This window comes from Bos javanicus, chromosome 3, assembly GCF_032452875.1.
Source record: "Bos javanicus breed banteng chromosome 3, ARS-OSU_banteng_1.0, whole genome shotgun sequence".
Lineage (NCBI taxonomy): Eukaryota > Metazoa > Chordata > Mammalia > Artiodactyla > Bovidae > Bos > Bos javanicus.
Window position 1 is genome coordinate 80188618 of NC_083870.1, and position 25550 is coordinate 80214167.

At 40.6% G+C, this 25550-nt stretch overlaps 1 protein-coding gene across 3 annotated transcripts in view; it reads right to left on the reverse strand.

Moving 5' to 3' along the window:
* Positions 1-25550, reverse strand: part of DNAJC6 (DnaJ heat shock protein family (Hsp40) member C6) — a 178616-nt gene that overhangs the window by 36972 nt on the left and 116094 nt on the right. For all 3 annotated transcript variants that reach the window (XM_061411711.1, XM_061411712.1, XM_061411710.1), the window contains exons 2-9: positions 23873-24023; positions 22538-22587; positions 22282-22430; positions 10294-10416; positions 5903-6036; positions 5070-5264; positions 4052-4169; positions 653-732 (exon numbers count right to left, since the gene is read on the reverse strand). In XM_061411711.1, the coding sequence (XP_061267695.1) occupies positions 653-732; positions 4052-4169; positions 5070-5264; positions 5903-6036; positions 10294-10416; positions 22282-22430; positions 22538-22587; positions 23873-24023 (1000 nt within the window). The remainder of the gene's footprint in view (positions 1-652; positions 733-4051; positions 4170-5069; positions 5265-5902; positions 6037-10293; positions 10417-22281; positions 22431-22537; positions 22588-23872; positions 24024-25550) is intronic.

Here is a 25550-nt window from a genome sequence, read left to right on the forward strand (position 1 = left end):
GAGGAATGCCTACTTGTAGAATTTAGATACTACTGCTTGTGAAAGCATTCCAGATAGCAGGGCAGATATATCCTGATGGTGTACACTGGCATGTCCAAATCAGTTGTTAAAATAGTGAAAAAGGCTCACAGCCACCATCCTGAGCTCCTGAATGTCTACTCCTAACCTGGCTCTAGCAATTCCCACCTATCACCCCAGTTTCAGCCACTCTTGTGGGTCCCCTAGACTGCACTATAATACAGCAACTAATATCTGATGCAGAGGTCCCAGGGGACCCTGCTTCAGTGCTACCGCCAGGCATCCATTCTGATGGGTCTTTGTTGATTCCATTTCCTTCCCTGTTGCAAAACACAAAGAAATACAGATGCAAAGGATGACCATACTGAAACTCTGTTCCTTCTCTGCTCACTTCTGTTCCCCCACAAGGTATTTCAGATCTTTTCATTTGAAGTCTGATCCATTTGTGTTTATGACAAATTATATCCAACTGAGAGTTGTAAAATGCAACCAGCCTCCAGTATGTTGCTAAGCCACAGGCACAGGATTTGGGGTGACGGGGAAGCTGTCACATGGGCACTAATTGCTGGCACTAACTGCCAGAATTTCACAGCTCCTTGGATTGAAAAGGCAGGTTGGCCCAAGTAGCACTTACTTGGTGAACTTTAAAACTGTTGTGTCCAGTGGAATGAATCCAGTATGAAACTGAAGCTGAAATATTTGAGTGTTGGTCACCTAAAAAATACAAAAGCAGCACATTACAATCAATCAGTGAAGAGGGAACCAGATCAAATGATTATATTTGGGGGAGTCATACATCATCAACTGCTTCTATATCTGCACTTTGAATTTTTAGTTTACTAGTTACTTTGAAGTTTACTATGAATATTAAACAACCTCATTTGGATCTAGCCCAGCTTCACTTCCAACCTCTCCTCTCCATAAACTCTTTTGTGGCAAGCCATTCCTTCATCTCTGAGACCCTATGTTCTTGCACCTTGCCATACTTTGACTCATCTCATTCCTTCTGTCCAGGATGCCCCTGTTCCAACCTGATGAACTAATCCTTCAAGACCCACCTTCACATCTTCTGTAGCCTTTCTGAGCCACCACTGGATAGAATAAACTGCTACCTTTATGCCATCTCATCCCACCTCTATAATGGTAGTGGATACTCATACATGTGTGAATTTCCCCTGAACTCCTAAAAGGCAGTCTTACTTTTGTCAATCCTAAACCCCTAGGCAATGACTGCCATAGAACATGTACTTAGAAAATACTTGGTGACTTAAAATACGAACATTTGCTATGAACATTAGGGTGCATATATATTTTCAAATTAGTGTTTTCATTTTCTTCAGACAGATACCCAAGTGTGAAATTGCAGGATCAGTTGGATAGTATCACTGACTCAATGAACATGAGTTTGAGCAAACTCCAGGAGATAGTGAAGGACAAGGAAGCCTGACGTGCTGCAGTCCACAGAGTCACAAAGAGTCAGACACAACTTAGTGACCGAGCAACGACAACATGGTAGCTACTCTTCACTTGAGGGGGAGGGAAACGCTATATTGCTTTCCATATTGCTGTAGCAACTTACATCCCCACCAGCTGTGTATTAGGGTTCCCTTTCCTCCACATCACTGCCACAATAACACTTGATATTTCTTGTCTTTTTGACAATAGCCATTCTATTCTGATGGGTGTGAGGTGATATCTCAGCGTGGTTTTGAGTTGCATTTCCCTGATGATTAGTGATGTTGAGCATCTTTTCATGAGTCTGTTGGCCATCTGTATGTTTCTTTGGGGGGAAAAAAAATGTCTGTTTAGGTCTTGTGCCCATTTTTAAATTGGATTGTTTGTTTTCTTAATATTGAGTTCATAGCAGTATTATTCACAATAGATATGGAAGAATCTGAGTGCCCATTGACAGATGAATGAATAATGTGATATATGTTAATCATATACATATATATGTGTATATATATACACACATACACATATACATATATATTTATGTAGCATAAAAAAAGAATAAAATCTTGCCATTTGTAGCACCATGCATGGACCTGAAGGGTATTATGCTTAGTGAGATAAGTCAGACAGAGAAAGAGAAATACTGTATGCTTTCACTCATATGTGGACTATAAAAAACAAACAAAAAAAAATGAACAATAAAACAGGAACAGACTCACACACACATGGAACAAACCAGTGGTTGTCACAGGGGAGAAATGTGAAATAGGTGAAGGAGACTAAGAGATACAAGTTGCCAGTTACAAAATAAAGTCACAAGAATGTAGTATATGGCACACGAGGGAGCATAGTCAATATTTTATAACAACTCTGTATGGTGTATACTCTATAAAAATAACAAATCACTATGCTGGACACTTGAAATAATATAACATTTTAAGTCAACTGTACTTCAATACATAATTTTTTTTAATGCAATTACTTGTAGCGTCATTTGTGATATCCCAACAGTGGCAATAACTCAAATGTTCACCAAATGATGAAGGGATGAACAAAAGCTATATAATCATAAAACGGAACACTGTCTGGCTATGTAAAGTACTGATACAGCAAGGATGAACCTTGAAAACATTAGGCTAAGTGAAAGAAGCCAGCCACAAAAGAGCATACATTGTACGGTTCCATTTATATGAAATGTCTAAAATAGGCAAGTCCATAGAAATAGAAAGCAGATTCCTGGTTGCCTAGGGGATGGAAGAGGAGGAATGGACTGCTGCTAATTAGTGGCTGCTAATATACATAGAGTTTCCTTTGTGGGTGATGAAAACGTTTGGGAATCAGACCGCAGTCCTGTATAGCTCTTTGACAGTACTAAAGATAAGAGCGCTGCATACTTCAAAAGGGTGAATTTTATGTCATATCAAATGTATTCCAATTGAAAAACTGAAAAAATGTAATTACTTAATCCCACATTCTTAACAGAGATATCTCCTCTCACAGTGATCCAAACAGGGCACTGTAAAGAAAGACAGGCTGCTACAGAGCAAGATTTGCTCTTCTGCTTCAGGGCTGCCGTCTCCCGGCAACACCACCTGGGCAGTCACAACTTCCAAGTCTTAGTTTTCTCCCCGGTAGAAAGAGGGCAATGGGCATAAGTATTTTTTTTGTTGTTTTCTTTTTTTTTATTGAAGTATAGTTGATTTAGAATGTTGCGTTAATTTCTGCTGCACAGCAAAGTGATTCAGTTATATATATATATGTATACGTATATTTATATATAAATATACACACATTCTTTTTTATATTCTTTCCCATTACGGTTTATCACACGGTTTTGAATATAGTTCCCTGTGGTATTCAGTAGGACACTGTTGTTCATCTATTCTATATACAATAGTTTGCATCTGTTAAGCGCAAACTCCCAATCCATCTCCCTCTCTCCCTTGACAACCACAAGTCTGTTCTCTCCATGAGTCTGTCTGTGTTTTGTGGATAAGCTCATTTGTATCATATTTTAGATTCCATATATAAGTGATGTGTGTGTGCATGCTAAGTCGCTTCAGTCATGTCTGACTCTTTGTGACTCTATCAACTGTAGCCCTCCAGTATCCTCTCTGTCCACAGGATTCTCCAGGCAAGAATACTGGAGTGGGTTGCCATGCCCTCCTCCAGGGGACCTTCCTGACCCAGCGATTGAACCCGAGTCTCCTATGTCTCCTGCACTGGCAGGCGGGTTCTTTACCACTAGTGCCACCTGGGAAGCCCAAATAAGTGACAGCACATGGTATTTATTTAGTATGATAATCTCTAATTCCATCCATGTTGCTGCAAATGGCATTATTTGACGGTTTTTATCTGAATAATACTCCATTGTATGTATGTATATATGCGTATACAACATCTTCATCCATTCATCTATTGATGGACATATACGTCATTTCCGTAAGTAATCTTTAAATGTTTTTTCTAACTCTAAAACCAGAAGTTATTCAAGCCCAACGTGATACAGAAAAAATACTGAAATGCTCCTGTTAAAGGGTCAGCTGAGCTTAAGTCATGATTCTTTCTGAAACCATACCTTAGCCTGTAGCCTGCTTCCAATTGTTGACCTCAAGTGATACATGGAAACAACCACGTCTCCTTGCACAGTGATGCTCAAAGGAATGAAGATTTTTCCATCTTGGACACGGTATTCCCTTTAAACAGAGACAAAAACATACTGAAAGAGAGTCTAATTTGGCACAATAACATAGATTCACAGGTATAGTCCTCTGTGACTGGTCAAAGCATCTGTTTGTGCAGGCCTGAGCCCAGGAACTATTTCCTAACTTAAGCACAGTTAGGAGAACAGTCTATGCCAACTGGATGCAAAGTGGTTCTGCCATGAGATGCCACTGGTCTTCTGCCAGGTCCTCCCTCTTCATCCCATCCTGATTTGTAGATCAATCAATTGCCCATTAGCAGAAATCAGTCTCTTCAAATATGGGTAGTCTTAATGTATTTACCTTTCCCTAATTGTAATTTTATGGTAAGAACAGAGAGAGAGAACAAAAACTTCAATGGAGATCAATATAGAAACAGCAGTGAAATACTCTGTGAAGGTCTTGTATAGCAATCTTGAAATTCAATCTATTTCAAATTAACTTCACTTCCTGTTATCACACAGTCCCTTTTCTCCACATCCCCTACCACTTCCCACTGGCACCTGCTCTTTATAATAGGTTCTGAAACATTTTAGTTACATCACCATCCACCTAGTTGCTCACATAGAAACCTCATTCATTTCCAATTCCTCCACTGTCCTCACAAATTCTTATCAAGGTCATCTCCTTTAATGTCCAGGCCTTGTGCCCACACCACTTTCTTAACCCTCATTATAACTCATGTGAGTCCCTTAGCTTGTATCACCACTTGAAGGGGGCTACAGCATCCCTTGATTTCACTGTGCTTTTCTATGATTACCACCTATGTTGAACATTTTTTTTAAATTACCGGCCATTTCACAATGATATAGTCCTCAAAGGAAGAATAGGATCCAACTTACACAGGAATGGAGCAGTTCACAAGGAGAAATGAAGAAAGGCATCACGACTTACTTCATTCGTTCAAAATCTGCACAGGTTGTATATATTTTGGTTTCTCCAATCAGTACATCGCAGTAAGGGCGACATCCATTTCTCTGTTTGTTGAAAAAAGGAACTGGACTGACAGTGATCGACTTAATTGTGAGAGGCTTGAAGTGAGGGCGGTAGGGTTTGTCTGCTAGGAGGTCACACATGTAGCCCAGGTACCTAAAACACAAGACTGACATTCTGTTGGTGGCAACAACACCAGAAGAAATAAGCAATCGATTTGCTATAAAGTTTATTGTCATATGTTATTAACCTACAGTAAAAATTTACTGTGTTAGTCCCTTAAACATTAACTGGCAAAAGAGAAATGTTGCCAATGATTTAGGAAAGCTTTTATCTAATGACACTGCTGTACTTCCCTCCAAAGATCTCATAGTGAGATATTTATTAAATAAAAAAAGTTTACGGGAGCTTTACACTTTACTCAATATTTGATCTAGCAGATTAAATTTGTTATCAGCTGAAGGCTGGCTTTGGGGGGAAAGTCAGAATTTATCATCAGAAGCAATTTTTTTAGTCTTTTGGCCATACTGCATGACATGTGGGATCTTATTCCCCTACCAGGGATCGAACCTATGCCTCCTGCACTGGAGGCAGGGAGTCTTAACCAGTGAACCACCAGGGAAGTCTCCAGAAGCAATTTTTAATCCAAAAGGAAGCAAAAAGATACAATGTAAATAAGAGAAACAAGACACTCTGACTAAAGAAAAGATAATATGTCAGTTATTTAAAGATCTTTATCTTTTTTACGGACATGATACTAGTTAGACCATGCCTGTGCCAAGAGCTGACTTTACCTCCTGTGGGATGGTGAAAGTCCAATTCCTGGTCGCTTTGCGTAGAGCAATCGAACGGCTGGGCCAGGAGTAGAGTAGAGATTACAGAAAATGAACATAGCACCAACCAGAATCGATGATGCTGCCCGTCCATCCTATCAAAGAAAATGTATAAACTTGTCACAAATATGCGCCAGTCAGGCAACTCAGCACCTGCAGTGTGATTCCCACATGTCGGGGTGGGAAGTCTGGCGGGGGTGGGATGTGGAGGAGAGAAGACCTAATTGGAGGTACTCATCAATTCAAAAATTGTTCACTTGAAAACCAAAATCTGTTCCAATTATTTAAATCACAAAGCAGCAAGGGAAGGCTTGTTCTTAGGATATGATTGACTCTGCTAACCTAAGAAACCCAGCAATATAAATTTGATTTGTACTTACTTACTGAAAAATAATCTAGTCTTCAAAGTAACTTTGGACTGGAAGGATGAGAACAGTTGAGGTCTCTCAGTTTAGGGTGAAGGTAAAGAGTTCTCAGGTTAGGCAAATACTGCTTGTTGGACTATGCCTGGTGTACATTTTATCCAAAGTATGTTCTCAGATTGATATAAAATAAAGAAGTTTCACGTGATTCAACCATGTTTGGTAAAGGAATGCACGCAGTAACATTCCTGACAGATGGTAAGCCAGCTTCTTCTAGAATACTTTAAGTGACAGGGATCATCCTGTTTCAGGAAGAACTCCAAGTTCTTCCTTATACTGAGTATGTTGAAGTTGCAATGTATTCCACTCAATGATCCTCGTTCTTCCTTCTGTCAGGACAAAGAGGAAACCTACTCCTTTCTCCCAGGACAACCCTTCACATATTTGAAATACTCTCAATCAACTTTTCTATTTTCCAGGTTGAAAACACGCCTGATCTGTGATGGTTAATTTTACGTGTCAACTGATTGGGCTAAGAGATGCCCAGAGAACTGGTAAGACATTATTTCTGTGTGTGCCCGGGGGTTCGGTGTCAGGGGTGGGGCGGTGCGTTTCTGCAAGAGATCAGCATTGAATCAGTAGACTGAGTAGAGGTATATACCCTCACCACAGTGGGCTGGCATCACCCAATCTACCAAGGGCCCAAACAGAACAAAAAGGCAAAGGAAGGAAGAATTTTCTTTGTCGTCTTAAGCTGGGACCTCCATCTTCTGTTCTTGGACATCGGAACTCTTGGTTTTTGAGCCAACACCAGTGGCCTCCTCGGTTTTCGGGTCTTTGGACATAGACTAAATGTTACTACTCCCTTTCTTGATCCACCATCTTCCAGCAGGTGGACTGTGGGACTTCTAGGCTTCCAGAATCCCTTGAGCCAATTCCTATAATAAATTGCCTCTTGTATATGTATCTCTGTATCATCCCATCAGTTCTGAGAATCTTGACTACCACACCATTTCTTCAATTCTTCCTCATTTGATGTTTCATTTTAAGAGAGATCATCATTTGATGGACTTCCTCTGAACAGACTCCAGTTTAAAAACAACAGCCTTAAATGTGCTGCCCAGATGTGAAATGCAAGATATAAGATGTGTTCTGACCAAACTAGAGAGGAAATACCATTTTCCTTTGTGTGGTAAGAACACTATGCTTTTATTAACATAGTCCCACACTAAACTAAAGGCAAGCTAAATCATACCATAAGCTCTTATTGATCTTTCTATCCAGTAGAACTGTGAGCCCTTTTTCAGATGATGTGATAATAGATAAATATACTTAATCTTTAAGAACCAGAATTCAGGACTTTACATTTATCCTGTATTTAATTTCACATTAGTGGTTTCTATTAACCTGTAAAAACTTCTAAGATCCAGATTCATTATGTGACCTTCCTAGCCTGAGAAAGCTGATAAGCTTACCTCCACATTTTCAAAGTTGTTAATTAAAAGGACAACCAAATGCAACCTTTTCCTGGGAAGATGCTGATCCATTAATCACCCTTCTTTGGAAGCAATATTCAGCCAATTTTTAACTAAATGTATAACAATTTAGCCCAAATTTTTCTATCTTGAATATAAGAAATAGGGAAATACCTCTACTAATCTATTAGTCTTATTCCAAAAGTTCAGTTGCTTTGACATGTAGGTTTATAATGAATCAACATGGACTTCTTTATTCTAAGAGTTTAAAATTATCTATGCAAAAATTGTATTAGAATTTCACCTTGAATCACCATCAAGCTCACCAGTCTGTAACTTTTCAAGGTCAACTCCTCTGTCTTTTGGGGAAAAAACCTCCTTTCCTTGCCTGCCTGGCACTCTTTTTCCTGTTTCCTGATAACATATAAGGAACCCATATTTTCTTCTCCAAGTGCTTTTAGCATTCTGTCACATAATTTAAGTCTAGAGAGAGGATTATTGTTAAGTACTGTGATGCAATTTACTATCTCACTACCTCTCAGCTTTGTCTTAATTATCATTGTCCCTCCCTTTCTAGCTTGACATCTGTTCCCCTGAGGAAGGAACAGAATAAAGGATTGACAGTTTTACTGTGTGCCTCAAGCATTTGTTGCTGTCCTTACTCCAAGGACAGTTTTTTTAAAAGACATACTTCTCAATCTTAATTCTAGAATTTTAGAATTTAGTCTTCCTGACACTCTTTTAACAGGTTCATGGCTCTTAGATATGTGTTCGCTCCCTTTATCTGCTATCCAGGTCTTTTAAAAGTTTTATTTGTTTTTTTTTTTTTAATTAAAAGACGAATATATGCTTTTAAATTTTATTTATTTATTTATTTTTGATCGTGCTGGGTCTTCACTGCTTTGCTCAGGCTTCCTCTAGTTGTGGCAAGAGGGCTTCTCATTGCAGTGGCTTCCCTTGTGGAGTGCAGGCTTAGTAGTTTTGGTTCACGGGCTTAGCTGAACCAACTAAGTTCTGCGGCACGCGAGATCTTCCTGGGCTGGGGATGGAACCCATGTCCTCTGCATTGGCAGGCAGATTCTTATCCACTGTGTCACCAAGGAAGTCCATGTGCTTATTTTTAATAATAATAAAAAAAGGAGTATATAGAATAAAAATAAGTGCTCCCACCTCCAGCTTCAATTCCATTTCTGAAGACTTAGTGCAGACTTCCAACTCATACATGTCCAACACATGAAAGCCTGGAGAGCAGACTATAGGGTCTTAACTCTTTGTCTGCCTCTTTTTTTTTCTTCTTTCATTGGGTTTTTATTTGTCATGATTGTATCATCAGAACTGGGAGCCTCTGGTCTCTCTCAAGCCATCTCCTCTTACAAAGCCACCAGACCTAGGCTTGTTGAACTTTTAGAAAGTTTCTAAGTGAAGAGAAAAATCACCAAAGTGCCTAAAGGCTGCTTGGTCTCTAAAATAATCTGTCTTTTAAACAATCTGTTCTGCCTCTAAAAGGAAAACTCTTCGGCCTTTCACATTAAACTGCTATGAACACCAAGTGTTTTTCCTTTATTACCAAGACTTTGGGGATGTGAAATGGAAAGAAGAAAAAATGTTCTCAGCTTTCATCCCTTTTTTAGCCAACTGACTCTTAAGAAAGAGGGGAAAAGTCATCAACTAAGATTATAGCAAAATATATACCCTAAAGTTTATCAACATAATGAATAGTTCTAATACTTGAGCTCAGATTTCACTTTTGTGCTCCTTTCTTCACGTAGTCCATCACTTATTCTTATCTCTCGTACCTGGGATACAGAGGTAAAAAAGGCACAGTTCTTGCCCACAAGATGCTTGTAGTCTAGTGGGAAAACAGGCAGGTCACCAGGTCATGATGATGCGGTACATTAAATGCCACCAAAGATATTTAGATATATAATTGAATGTCCATATTGTGAAAAAGAAGACTTTACCTAAAGTTGAGTTTAAAGCAATACGCAAAAGCCCTCCAGAGGGAAGGTTGAGTAAAGGGACTCTAGGAGGTCAGTGGTCAGAAAAATCATCAGTCCCACTAGAACTGCTAAAATATCATCAATCTATGTGACTGCATACAAGGGCATAAATGTCTTTTAATTTTGTTTTTATTCAAACATAAAGGTAAGAGAATAAAATATTCCAATATGCTTATGTCAATTCTATTCACCCAAAACTCTGGCATTTTTGCCTGGGCATCCACAGCTCCTGTTTCTACCTCTTTTATATTAGTAATAGCATATTTCAGAGGCTCTGTGCTATGGGGGTTGTATACATATCTGCCTCTCCCATTGGCATTCAAGCTTTAAGGCAAGAACAATGCGTTCCCCTCATTTATAACCCTTACATCATGTAATTTCTAAGGAGGTTCTTAATAAATGTTTATTCAATATAAGCATTACCTGCTCACTAGTCTATATAAGGCCATTTGTATTTGACCAAACCAAACCAGCAAACACGACAGCCACATCAGCAACATGAAAAGGTTACTCACCAAGCAGTGGACAACACAGACGTTTTTGGGATTCTGTAGTAGCCAGTTATACATATTCCGACACACAGCAAAGAGGTTGTGCAGGCTGGGGGCCTGCCTGATGGGCCAACTGCATTCTGAGACCTAAAGGAACACAGCAGAAAAGAATGAATTCCCAAGCAACTCCCTCTCCATGAGCAGGTATCACACCAAACAACTTCTGGAAGTGACACAGCGGGAAGAGTTGAGAACAGGGTCCAAACACAGAAGAGTTTAATCTTGTAATTTTTTTTACTTTAAAAATTCTGTTTCAGTAAATGGTATGAAAACACAGTTTGAAATACATTTTAAATTAAACTGGATGATTTAAACTACCTATTTGGATTTTTAAAAATTCTGTGGGGTTACACTGAATTTAACTTCTATTTAGTACAAAATGTTTTGATCTGCCTACTAGATGCTTAATTATAGGGTTACATTATAAATCCTGCACTACCCTTAACTGTATCCAAGCTGATAAAAGTGAAAACATGAAAAAGTGCTGCTGAGTAAGCCAAAGATAGGCTTTTTCAGGGGTCTTATTTCTTTCTCTTTTAATGAAGGAACCCACAACTCCATGGGGGTGATATCTGGCATTTTCATTCATTTAACACATACAATCATTTAGCACATTATAGAACACTGACTACATATGTAGAATTCTGCTTGGCTCTGATCTGAAAAATCATGTAAGATGGGTACTAATACGATTCCCATTTTGCACATGAGAAGACTGACTCTCAGAGGTCGTCTTATCTAAAGTCACACCACTGGTTAGCACCAGGATTGCAACCAAGGTCTTCTGAATGTAAGTCACTTTGCTGCAACAGTATACTGGCTGAGACTGTTATTTGCCTCAAAATTCTAGGCACGAGTCTCGGTAGGGAAAAGCTTAGATTTAGGCAAACTCATGAAAACAGAGAAGCCTGGAGGGCTCCAGTTCATGGGGTGGCAAAGAGTCAGACATGACCGAGCTACTTTCACTTTCACTTTTCTTCTCAATGACCTCTCTGGTCTTTCCTGGTGGCTCAGATGGTAAAGGATCTGCCTGTAATGCAGGAGACCTGGGTTCGATCCCTGGGTCAGGAAGATCCCCTGGAGGAGGGCATGGCAACCCACTCCAGTATTCTTGCCTGTGGAGAACTCCATGGACTGAGGAGAGTCGGACATGACTCAATGACTAACACCTTCACTTTTCTTTAATGACCTCGCTAAGCCTTTCTCCATAAAATATTGTGAATGATAATCACATACCTACCTTATAGGATTGTGGCTACCACATGAGACTATATTTCAAAGGCTTAACTCAGTATTTGACACACACAAAATGATCAACAAATACTGGCTATCACTATTATTATTTTTAATCAGGTAACTGTAGTGCAAATCCTTAAGGTCAGATAGAGCCAACTATGTTTGAAAAAAATGAATAAAACCCTTTTGGGCAAAAGTTTAGACTGAAGGGTCAGATCATACAAGGCCTTGTTAAGAACTGAGAGAAATATTTAAGAAGGAAAGTAACTCTTATTAGATTTCAGTATGAAGAAAGGATATAGATGACAAAAGACAAAGTCAGAAAGAACAGTCAGATGGCTGTAAGTGGAATCTAAGTAAGAAACGATGGTGGCTTAGGCTAGATGAGTGGTAGTAGGACACACAAAGACTTGAGGAATTTAAAAAATAGACAGGAAGTGGAATGCCTGTATACAAGACTTAGTGATCAATCAGAGGGTGGCAGTGCATGAGTGTAGACGGGGATGTGCAGACCGAGGACACAAAAATGACTGCCAGATTTCCCACCTGAATGGCTGGATAAAAGGATGGGAGGTGCCATTATTGAGACAGGGAATTCTGGTCAAAGGAACAGGCTTTTACAGACGCTGTCATTAAAAAGTGCTCTGCAACACTAACAATACTGGTCTAAGAAAACCCATATGTCCCCAGTTCTTTACATTTAACAGTAGGGAAAGAGAGGTAGGAATAACCTGTTTGGTTCACGCTTTTCTAGTAACCATATAGTAACTAGTCAAAATATGGGTGGGAAATTATCTGTGCTGTCTAGAGTTGACACCCGAAAGCAAACACAGAGTTTCTCTCTCTGTGGATGCCAAAAACCCCATTCTTTTTGGTTAGTTTGTAACTTTTTTTCCTGTAAAATGATCATAGGTGGCATCAGAAGACTTTCCAGGTTGTTAATTATCCTAGACCTTTGGGAATGACAGGTGCAATTTATCTTTATTAAACAAAATAGACAAAACACCTAATAAAGCTACCGAACAACTCAGGGTAGCCAGTGTTGAGCCTCTGTCAATTTAAACTCCATAAAGCTTGCTGCTTTCACCTAATATGATTTAAGGCTGTTTCTGGCCCATTCTTTATCCTCAAAGAGATTCCCCATTGATGTGCTCTCAAGGTATGGAAATAATGATTAAAAATAGAATAATTGGGAAGAAAAGATCTGCCATCAGAGGAATTGCAAAATGTACATTTATACAAGCTGCTTCCTGTCTGTGATGTTTTTCCTTCCCTTGGTAAATTTCTATTCACAATACAAAGCCCAAGTTCAAGTGTTCTCCTGTCTCTGACAGTTTCTCTTAACACTCACAGGCAGAAATGCTTAGTCATCCTGATCATCAGAGCAACACGGTGAAGCCCACAGGTTGGGTTTTCACCTTAGCTTTACCACTTACTACCTAATTAACTTTTGGCAAGGTGCTAACCTCTCCAAGCGGAGAAGGCAATGGCACCCCACTCCAGTACTCTTGCCTGGGAAACCCCATGGATGGAGGAGCCTCGTAGGCTGCAGTCCATGGGGTCGCTAAGAGTCGGACACAACGGAGTGACTTCACTTTCACTTTTCACTTTCATGCATTGGAGAAGGAAATGGCAACCCACTCCAGTGTTCTTGCCTGGAGAATCCCAGGGACGGGGGAGCCTGGTGGGCTGCCGTCTATGGGGTCGCACAGAGTCGGACACGACTGAAGCGACTTAGCAGCAGCAGCAGCAGCAACCTCTCCAAGACTCAAGTCTCTTGTGTGTGAAGTAAAAATGGGCATTACAAGGCAGCTGTAAGAATTAAGGAGCATGACATAAACACATAAGTGCCAGCTAACTGACAAGCCGTATTCAAATTAAGTGTTTATATCTATCCCCCCATTTAGACACTAAGCTCCAGGAGAAGAGAGACCATTTTTTGTTTTTGTAACCCAAGTACAGAATCCACACGCTAGTCCAATGGCAGGCACTCAGTAGGTATTTGCTGAGTGAATGAACAAATGAAAGAACCAAGGAAGGAACCCTATGTGGTAATCTCTTCTTATAATATGATTTATCTTTGTCTATGTGTAAAAGATCTTGAAGAAGCAATGGTGAATCAATTTTGTTGTATTTTTAGATTATGACTATGTAAAAGTGTAGAAAATTTATTTTCTCAAGTAGTATTCAGGCAGCATTTTTAAACCTTTTAGAAATTATATGTCACCCCTACAAATACTAAATGTCAGTATCTATAATGAGTCTCAGCTAAAAGCTGGCTAAATTGTTCTTAGCACAATACACCAATTGTTCAGAATCATTAAATCGATCAAGTAAATAATATTAATTTAAAGTACTCCATAATTACATATTTACTTGATATATAATTACACACCATTAGACAAACATACAATTAGAATTTTTTAAAAGCATGTGCTCTGTCTAAAGGGGAAAAACATTAAGGCGTAAAAAAAAATACAAAAAAATTTTTAAACAAAATCAATCACTGCAAGAGGTTTTTGTAGCTCTGTGAGGTTCACAGCTTTGTGCAATAAGCACAATCCTTGGGCAGGTGACACTTCATCATGCTGCCTCCAGTCTCTCTGAACCCCTCCCGGAGTAGCAGACAGCAGAAAACGCCATATGGATTACAGGCTGCCATGATACCACCCGGAGGGAAAGGAGGCCAAAGCAGCACAGGGCTGAATGCTATTCGGTTTTCATCTTTATGTCTCCCCAGGCAAGAGAGGAGATGACAGAAGCATCCCATTTGCTGAGCATAAGAGCAAAAGATGCTATAGAGAATCAGACTGAAGAGTCATATCCAGTGTTTTAAGAATCTGATTCCATTTTTGGAGGACAGAGGTACTTCAGGCAATTGGGACTGCAGCCTACCAGGCTCCTCCGTCCATGGGATTTTCCAGCCAAGAGTACTGGAGTGGGTTGCCATTGCCTTCTCCAAATGGTGATTATAGCTTCCCCTTACTGAAGGCTTACTCTAAGCCAGACACTGGTGTCAAATGTATTCCTTATAGCACACCCACAGAAAAATATTCTAAGTATCTGTGAGACAGAAATCCTTATTGTCATCTCCACTCACTACAGGAGGATGAGTTTTAGATGACATGAAGTGATTTACCCAAGAAGCGGAAGAGTTGAGATGTGAATCTAGGATAATTTTTGTGCACATCACATGAATTTCACCTCAGTAAAAAATAATAAAAATTTGTACACTGTCTGATGATTATTAACTACAATTCCATACATTTCTGAGGCAGTTATGGCACCACATGGAGGCTATTTTTTTTTTTTTTTTACCAAGGTTAATAAGACAGTCAAGTCACTGAAGGCTGCAAAACTAGAATGTGGGACTTTGAGGTTCTCTGGCTCCCAGGCCAGGGGTATTTTTCTGCCCCATTATTTCCTACCCTTACATTGATGCACAGTGACAGAGGAGAGATGAATATAATCTATAAAGTCATTCCTCTATGGCCAACTCCCCTCACCATCCAGAAAACCAGCAGAGAAACAACTAGGAGCTATGGTGACCTCTTTAGTGAGTTCTGGAAGGAAAAACGAAAAAAAGGGGACCTTCAAAAAAAAATTACAAACCCTTTAAGAAACCCAACTTGATCATATATTTTCCTAAAATTAAATTATTTGCAAAGAGGAAGAAATTCTATAAGATTATACAGTTTAGAAATAGTGGAAATAAAATAAGATTCTAAAAGAACTAGCTGGGTTTATCTTTTCTATGTTACTAACTGGGCTCCTTCAGCTTGCTCCTTCCTGGTTGCACAGAGGGAGAAGGAGGCTCAAAGTGGCACTTACATTTACATTATCAGGATGTAAGAACTTTAGGGCAGCCTAGATTTGCTGGCCATTCATCCACTTTTCCATTTATTGCCAACAATAACACCAAGAAATGTGTAAAGCAGTGGTTCCTGAAACTAGGACATAGCTACAAAACTGTGCAGAAATGGAACCAGTACACACACACATACACTCACTCAGAGTGAATGAGTACAGTGTATATTTGGGGGATGATGAAAAAGGTTGGGTATAGATATTGGTGGTGATTATACACTATTATGAGTGTATTTAATGCTGCTGAATTGTACACTTACAAATGCCTAAAATGGTATGTTTATGTTATATGTCTTCTATCATAGTAAAGAAAAAATAGGAGTGAAAATACATGGTTAAACTCTGAAGTCCATGCATGAATCAAAATATATAATGGATTCATGTCTGTTTAACTTAGATTCAGAACATCTGGTTTAGATGATGCATCTCACTGGTCTCCAGGACTTCACTGTGAACAGCATGACTTTTATTTCCTCAAGGAGGATACTGGCTAAGAAGAGGCAAAAAATTGACGTTCAACACCTCCTCTGCAGTCCTGAATAGGAATTCTAACACTATGAACACAGGGCTATTGGCTATGCTTTGTTTTGAGTCAAGATCAGATCAGATCAGGTCAGTCGCTCAGTCATGTCCGACTCTTTGCGACCCCATGAATCGCAGCATGCCAGGCCTCCCTGTCCATCACTAACTCCCGGAGTTCACTCAAACTCACATCCATCGAGTCAGTGATGCCATCCAGCCATCTCATCCTCTGTTGTCCCCTTCTCCTCCTGCCCCCAATCCCTCCCAGCATCAGAGTCTTTTCCAATGAGTCAACTCTTCACATGAGGTGGCCAAAGGACTGGAATTTCAGCTTTAGCATCATTTCTTCCAAAGAAATCCCAGGGCTGATCTCCTTCAGAATGGACTGGTTGGATCTCCTTGCAGTCCAAGGGACTCTCAAGAGTCTTCTCCAAAACCACAGTTCAGAAGCATCAATTCTTCGGCACTCAGCCTTCTTCACAGTCCAACTCTCACATCCATACATGACCACAGGAAAAACCATAGCCTTGACTAGACGAACCTTTGTTGGCAAAGTAATGTCTCTGCTTTTGAATATGCTATCTAGGTTGGTCATAACTTTCCTTCCAAGGAGTAAGCGTCTTTTAATTTCATGGCTGCAGTCACCATCTGCAGTGATTTTGGAGCTCAAAAAAATAAAGTCTGACACTGTTTCCTCATCTATTTCCCATGAAGTGATGGGACCGGATGCCATGACCTTCATTTTCTGAATGTTGAGTTTTAAGCCAACTTTTTCACTCTCCTCTTTCACTTTCATCAAGAGGCTTTTGAGTTCCTCTTCACTTTCTGCCATAAGGGTGGTGTCATCTGCATATCTGAGGTTATTGATATTTCTCCCGCCAATCTTGATTCCAGCTTGTGTTTCTTCCAGTCCAGCGTTTCTCATGATGTAATCTGCATAGAAGTTAAATAAACAGGGTGACAATATACAGCCTTGATGAACTCCTTTTCCTATTTGGAACCAGTCTGTTGTTTCATGTCCAGTTCTAACTGTTGCTTCCTGACCTGCATACAGGTTTCTCAAGAGGCAGGTCAGGTGGTCTGGTATTCCCATTTCTTTCAGAATTTTCCACAATTTATTGTGATCCACACAGTCAAAGGCTTTGGCATAGTCAATAAAGCAGAAATAGATGTTTTTCTGGAACTCTCTTGCTTTATCCATGATCCAGCAGATGTTGGCAATTTGATCTCTGGTTCCTCTGCCTTTTCTAAAACCAGCTTGAACATCAGGAAGTTCACGGTTCACATATTGCTGAAGCCTGGCTTGGAGAATTTTGAGCATTACTTTACTAGCGTGTGAGATGAGTGCAATTGTGCGGATCCTCTGCTAAAACTGAAACTAAACACAGAGTCCTATTTTAATATTCTGTGCATGGGGTCACAAAGAGTCGGACATGGCTGAGCAACTAACACTTTCATACATACCTACATATGCAAATACTAAGAAACTGCTATTTAATTATTTCATATGATTCCTGTCAACCCATGTGGTTTCTAAGCATAAAAGTTGATCAAAATAAAGAATGATGCCCCTCAGCAAAATAAGATCATCCTAGAAACAGCCTGTCTCTGTCATCACCACCTTTATCTCCAAACACACATCACATAATAAAAAGGTCAAATGGCTGAGTTCAGGTTTCAAGGTACAGAGACATAGACAGAGCTCCATTCATGTGAGTCCCTACACAGAACTGGTCTTGTGTTTGGTCTCTTCCAACAGTGGTATCCATGGAAGCCTTGGCCATCTACATTTATTAAAATAAGACTTAACTGCAGACCTAGTCCTCCACTGGTCTGGAAGGAGGAGAAAATGATTTCAGTTCTTGAGGACAGGAAGATGAGAACCAAGAACACATTTCTAAGTCATGCAACAATATGATGCAAATCAGCTTGTAGTGTTAGTGTTGGGAAGAGAAAGGACTAGGGACTTGGAAAGAGATGCAGACCTATCAAAAGCAGAGCTATGCTGAAAATTCTAAGGCTGTGGGACTGTCTTCCTGAGATGCACCTGATGGTTGAGTGAAGTCAGAGGGTCTAGTCCCATTCTGTGGAGTTCTGGGACCATCTGTAAAGGGCTAACGATGTAGTGCAGTTCTGTCTTTTAGGGGAAAGAACTGGAATTGGCACGCAGAAATCCTCGTGTTAGTGAAGCTAGGCGAACAAAGAAAGAGTGGGGCTGTGGAATGGGTGGCCTGTCAGGGAGTGGGAGCAGCTCATGGATGAGATAGTGTGTCTCCCCTGGTGGGAGCATGGGTTCTCAGGACATGAAGAACAGTGAAAGATGAGCTAGAGAGCACAGAGGCCAGATCATGAAAAGACGGGTAAGATACCCTCTACAGTTTGCATGGAGAAGAAATAACCCCACTCCTTTCACCTAGATGAGATTTACTCATGCTTTGGGGTCCAGCTCTCACTACTGTCTCCCTTCAATAAACTTCCTCAGTATGTATTGTAAATATTATTTCCATTTGTCTTGAGAACATCCTGGCTTCTTTCTCCAACTAGGCTGAGGTGCCTTGAGAACAAGAATCAAATTTTTATTCGATATCTACATATTCAACAATACTTGGCATATTTGATCATCTGAGAAACCTTTCCTAACCAGGCCAGAAATCACTCTAGGCAGCAAATTAAAAAATGTGCTCTCTGCTCTTTGACCCAGATAACCACAATGGTGTGATCACTCACCTAGAACCAGACATCCTGGAGTCCAAAGTCAAGTGGGCCTTAAGAAGCATCACAATGAACAAAGCCAGTGGAGGTGGTGGAATTCCAGCTGAGCTATTTCAAGTCCTAAAAGATGATACTGTTAAAGTGCTACACTCAATATGCCAGCAAATTTGGAAAACTCAGCAGTGGCCACAGGATTGGAAAAGGTCAGTTTTCATTCCAATCCAAAAGAAAGACAATGCCAAAGAATGTTCAAACTACTGTACAATTGCACTCATCTCATACACTAGCAAAGTAATGCTCAAAATTCTCCAAGCGAGGCATGAACAGTACATGAACCAAGAACTTCTGGATGTATAAGCTGGATTTAGAAAAGGCAGAGGAGCCAGAGATCAAATTGCCAACATCCACTGGGTCATCAAAATAGCAAGAGAGTTCCAGAAAAACATCTACTTCTGTTTTACTGACTATGCCAAAGCCTTTGACTGTGTAGACAGGATAAAGCACAAGCTGGAATCAAGATTGCCGGGGGAAATATCAATAACCTCAGATACGCAGATGACACCACCTTTATGGCAGAAAGTGAAGAGGAACTGAGGAGCCTCTTGATGAAAGTGAAAGGGGAGAGTGAAAGAGCTAGCTTAAAACTCAACATTCAAAAGACAAAGATCATGGCATCTGGTCCCATTACTTCATGGCAAATAGATGAGGAAACAGTGAGAGACTTTATTTTGGGGGGCTCTAAAATCACTGCAGATGGTGACTGCAGCCATGAAATTAAAAGACGCTACTTGGAAGAAAAGCTATGACAAACTTAGACAGCATATTAAAAAGCGAGACATTACCTTGCCAACAAAGGTCCATCTAGTCAAAGCTATGGTTTTTCCAGTAATCAAGTATGGATGTGAGAGCTGGACTATAAAGAAAGCTGAGCGCCAAAGAATTGATGCTCTTGAACTGTTGTGTTGGAAAAGACTCGTGAGAGTCCCTTAGTCTGCAAGGAGATCCAACCAGTCCATCCTAAAGGAAATCAGTCCTAAATATTCATTGGAAGGACTGATCTTGAAGCTGAAACTCCAGTACTTTGGCCACCGATGTGAAGAACTGACTCATTGGAAAAGACCCTGATGCTGGAAAAGATTGAAGGCAGGGGGAGAAGGGGATGACAGAGGATGAGATGGTTGGATGGCATCACTAACTCGATGGACATGAGTTTGAGCAGGCTCTGGGAGTTGGTGATGGACAGGGGGACCTGGCGTGCTGCAGTCCACGGGGTTGCAAAGAGTAGAACATGACTGAGCGACTGAACTGAACTGCTCTTTGAGGGCAGTGAGAACAGCCCAAGGCAGGTGTTCCATGTTCAGTTTCTTGTTCCTTTGGTAAGACTGCTAAGTCTGGTCACAAAATATGTGCTTATACTAATTGATGCCTTTCTTTAAATGTCTTTATAGAGATTGCTTTTATAAATCATATATGTATATATGCATAATCATATATGCATATATTAATATGCATGAATACTTCTATAATGATATTATATCTTTATTTACTTCCAGAGGGAAAATTTTTCAGACGATCACAAATATTTCAAGATGAAATAAAATTTCTATGGAATATTATGCAGGATGTTTCATGGTCCCTCAATTATGAAAATAATGGCATTTTGTGTATAACTGAGTCACTTTGCTATAAAGCAGAGACTGGCACAACACTGAAAATCAACTACACTTCAATAAAAACAAAGAAGAAAGAAAATAATGGCACTGAGTTTTTAAACCAAAAAGATCAATTCGAAAGATTTGTTGAATTATAAATAAAATATCTACCCACATTTTTGTGGATGCTAATTTACTTGCTCTCAATAAGGTAATAGATGGAATAAGAGTTGGAAGGGCAGTTAATTATAGTGAAATTTTAAAGAGCTGCATTTAAAATCTGTTATAGAATGGGAATTTAGAGCAAACCACTTGAGAACAGTTTTATCAGTGCTTCTCAGAAAGTGGTCCCCAGGGCAACAGCAGGAGTATCCAGGAAGTTGTGAGCATAGCAGCTTGTCATCACACCCCTCTGCCAAAGCAGAAGGGCCAGGTCTGGGTGTTTAAAAGCCCTCTAGGAGATTCTGATGTATATTAAATCTTGAGAACCACTGGGTGACCTCTTGCCTTATGTGGAAACACTCTGAGAAAAGAGAATCCTTCACAAAATTCTCCCTTATCTTATTGAATATTAGGCTAGGAAGTGGTCTAAGAGAGCATACAGAATAATTTCTAGATTTTACAGATCAGGAAACTGAGGCCCAGAGATTATTAATGGCAACTAAAGTTTGGAGCAAAATGCTTTCTGGCATCAAAACTGAGATCCTTGATGCAGAGTAAACACAGCCAGGTATTATTTTGCATATTTGAAATCAAGTTTCACTTTTACAGGCCTTCCCTGGTGGCTCAGACAGTAAAGAATCCATCTGCAATGCAGGAGACATGGGTTCGATCCTTGGATTGGGAAGATCCCCTGGAGAAGGAAATGGCAACCCACTCCAGTATTCTTGCTTGGAGAATCCCATGGACAGAGGAGCCTGGTGAGCTATAGTCCATGGTGTCACAAAGAGTCGGACATGACCGAGTGACTAACACTTCACTTTTACAAGGTCCAATGTGTAAAAAACCCTTTCTATTTATTCAGAAATCCAGATGCAGCTGCAGAACCAATCATAGCTAAAGGCTAAGTTGAGATATTTGAAAGTGTTCTTGAGAGAGAAAAAGCCTTATTATTTTAGTGAGTAAATTGAATTCAGTGGCCAGAAATATTAGACTTGGCATTAGATTCAAACCAAAGCCAGCTCGCATCACTCCTTAACCAGCCTAAAACTAGAACTCTTTCTGTGCCCAGTCCCAAAAGCTCCTTGAGAGGATAAATCTGTTTTCTAGGTAATACTCTCAGCCCAGAGCAATGGCTAAGTTACCTCACTTCTCTGTACCTCAGTTTCTCCATCTTCTTCAGAGGACTGTTGAGGGAATTAATAATGTCTTGCATGTAAAGTTCCCGGCACACTGGAAATGCTCTAAAAATGTGCTGCGGGTGTCAGCACTATAAATACGAGCAATCGCATCACGAAACCCACAGTGTGGACTTTTACGTGCTACACCTCACCTATGAAAAATGTACCTCTACCAAAAGTCAGAAAGCTCTTTCCATTAAAACTGGTGTGTCTCTACTGGTCCCACCACACTGCTTCAACGTGATGCCAAAGCAGCAGTAAGGAAGGGTGAAAGGCGTCATTAGTGCTCCAGTAGGAGGGTCTCCAACTGCCCTACGGAGCAGTCCAGTCTTCACTGAGCCACACAGCAACGTGCCCTAACAACTGAGCAGCCAGTCACAGCTGATTTGAGGCCCCCAATTAGCTGGTACCTCACTGACACAGAAACTTTCCTGCAAACATCCTCACTCAAGGAAAAGCTTCAGAATATCTTTTAGTAGCCTAATAAGAATTTTACAGACAGAGAAGTATAGACAGTGCACAGTTTTTCAGCTCCATGTGCCTCGGGGCACAGGCTTTGAGAATAGCTCTTTAAGGGTAAAATACCCTGTTTTAACCTTGTGATCAGGTCTAAAATTCCTTACCCTGCTGTGAAACTTGGCAGTGCGATAAGACTTGGGCGACAGATTGTATACCGTGTAGTGGTCAAGATGTCTGGAATCCAAAAAGCTTCGAATATCATCAACCTGATTCCTGAATCCTATGTCAACACTGTCCAGAGGAAAGGACATCACTGGGAAGGTGAACACAGAAAGAAAATAGGTTAAACAGGTGTGCGGTCACAACGGGCAGCCGTTGAGAGCTGAGCCACTGAGCTGTTAATAAACGTGAGGAACTTACCAATAATTCTGGAGGTAACATAAGTGAAGTCTAAATCTCCTTTCGTGTAGCTAAAAGCAAGACAGGAAAGGGCATTCATTAAAATGATCCAAATATCCCAAGATCTCTGTCTCTCTCTCAGCCACCTGTGCATCACATCCCTGGACATTTCCATCCAGTAGCCACATTTTTATTTCCCTCAAGGCTGTCTTCTCTCTACCAAGGAAGCATTGTTGACAGAAGACAACCCACACACTCGGGAGCACACATCTACCCCTCCAAACAGGGCACCCCAAAATCCTTTGTAGATGCCACTTCATGAACAGAATCCATCTCAGAGGAGAAAACACTGCTAATTTATTAACACTGATTGTATCAGCCTCTTCACCTACAGGAAGACAGTTCCCCTAAGTGTCCCCTAAGATTTCCTCTGGGATGGACTGGTTGGATCTCCTTGCAGTCCAAAAGACTCTCAAGAGTCTTCTCAAGCAGGTAGAAGAGGAAGTGATGGAGGAAAAACAGAGGACCCTTTGTTGAGGCCTATAAGGTGTTAGGTGGAGACTGAAGGTAAAGGATAAAATTATATTGAACAAAAATTAAAATGCTGATTAATATACTGGACTACACACATGGATTTCTGCTTTAAAACCACATTTTGTAACTAAATGGCAACCCACTCCAGTATTCTTGCCTGGAAAATCCCATGGACAGAGGAGCCTGGAGGGCTTTAGTCCATAGCGTCACAAAGAATCAGACACAACTGAAGCGACTTAGCCTAGCACAGCACACTGTAACTTAAAAGGACCCTAGAACTTTCTAATTCCTAATGTTAAAAAAAATATATGGCCCGCTTGTAAAAGTTTCATACAGGAGAAAGGTAGGAAACTTCTCCCAGTAAATAAATGTTAAAGGGCTATTAAAATATAAAAACAAAACTCTGTTTTGAATACAATCCATAACTACTGCTTACTTGGATTGCATGTGCATTATTATCTCACTTAATTCCTGAACCACTGAAGACATAAACCTTAGCAGAGTATAAAAGTAGAGCTCCAAGAGGTTAGTTAATGTGCCTTAGGTTAACAAGGGCAGGTACTGCGTTAAAATCCAGAATAATGGATTTGAAAGCCAGGGATGGCAACCACTATCCTCTAATGTACAGTGAGCCAAGTCCTCCTAGCCTGTGCTTGTAGCTTCTCAAAGACTCAATCTGATGACTTCAATGGCATTCCTCAATCAGACCCCATGTGACTGCATCACAAAATTGATAGTCTTTGAGGCAGATAAGCAGTTGGCAGGTAACCAGATCCTCTGGGGGCACAAAGTCCATTAACGTAAAGGGAAGAACGCACATACCTGGTAACAGATTGTATAACTCTGGAAGACGTGTCTTTGAGAGTGTCTTTCAAGTTGTCCTTTAGGTTGCTAAAGAGCCTCCCTGCCCCTCCTTTCACCATGTCAAAAAGACCTCCGCCATAGCTGGGCTCCATGTCTGGAGATGAGGCACCTGCCAACGGAAATCAGAAAAAGAAGTAATAGCAGAAAAAGAGGTAATGGGTTTCCCAGGTGGCTCGACAGTAAAGAAAAAAAAAAAAAATCTGCATGCCAATGTAAGAAATGCAGAAGAACGCGGGTTCAACCTCTGGGTCTGGAAGATACCCTGGAGAAGGAAATGGCAACCCACTCCAGTATTCTTGCCTGGAGAATCCCATGGACAGAGGAGCCTGGTAGGCTACAGTCCATGGGGTCACAAAGAGTTGGACACGACCTAGCAGCTAAGCGTGATGAATATGTGGCATGGATGAGGAATATCCCTTTATTATTAGAAGCTACACACCAGTCCATTCTGAAGATCAGCCCTGGGATTTCTTTGGAAGGAATGATGCTAAAGCTGAAACTCCAGTACTTTGGCCACCTCATGCGAAGAGTTGACTCATTGGAAAAGACTCTGATGCTGGGAGGGATTGGGGGCAGGAGGACAAGGGGACAACAGAGGATGAGATGGCTGGATGGCATCACTGACTCGATGGACGTGAGTCTGAGTGAACTCCGGGAGTTGGTGATGGACAGGGAGGCCTGGCGTGGTGCGATTCATGGGGTTGCAAGGAGTCGGACACGACTGAGAGACTGAACTGAACTGAACTGAACCCTGTTCCCATTTGGGGACTGTTTCTTACCATACCATAGCTTAGCTTATCAAGATTGATACATGAAGGAAGTAGGAATCTGCGCTGCTAAGTCACTTCAGTTGTGTCCGACTCTGTGCGACCCCATAGACGGCAGCCCACCAGGCTCCCCCGTCCCCGGGATTCTCCAGGCAAGAACACTGGAGTGGGTTGCCATTTCCTTCTCCAATGCATGAAAGGGAAAAGTGAAAGTGAAGTCGCTCAGTCGTGTCCGACTCTTTGCGACCCCATGGTCTGCAGCCCACCAGGCTCCTCCATCCATGGGATTTTCCAGGCAAGAACAGTACCTACTATATTAAGGAGTCAACAGATTTGCAGCTATACTATTTCTATGCTGCACCCTGAAATTCCTATGTTGATATTTTTTCATCTTTGTTCACTTTTCAACTCTATGATGACAAAGGGAAAGAATGGCATCTCTAGTTTTTTGTGTTTTTTTTTTTAATGCAGTATTTGTTGTATACTTCAAAATATGTTAAGAGGATAGACCTCTGGATCTCAGGTATAGTAGAACACAGGACCTTATTTAGCTTACAGGAGCAAACCTCTGTAACTCTGAATCTGTTGCTGACTGAGTTTCCCTTCATACCTCCCTCAGGACAGGGGGATGGATGCACATCTATGTTCCAACCTGATCAGTTATTTTAAGCGACAAGTAGATACATGCGTGTGGACAATGGCTAAATATGTCTGTGCGAAGTCTGGAGAGAAAATTTAAAAAAACACAAACAAAAAAAGACGGATCTCATGTTAAGTGTTCTTACAAAACAAAAAGCAAGCCACACAAAAGAACACAGGAAAATTTTTGGAGGTTGTGGTAATAGTATCATGACTATATGCATATATCT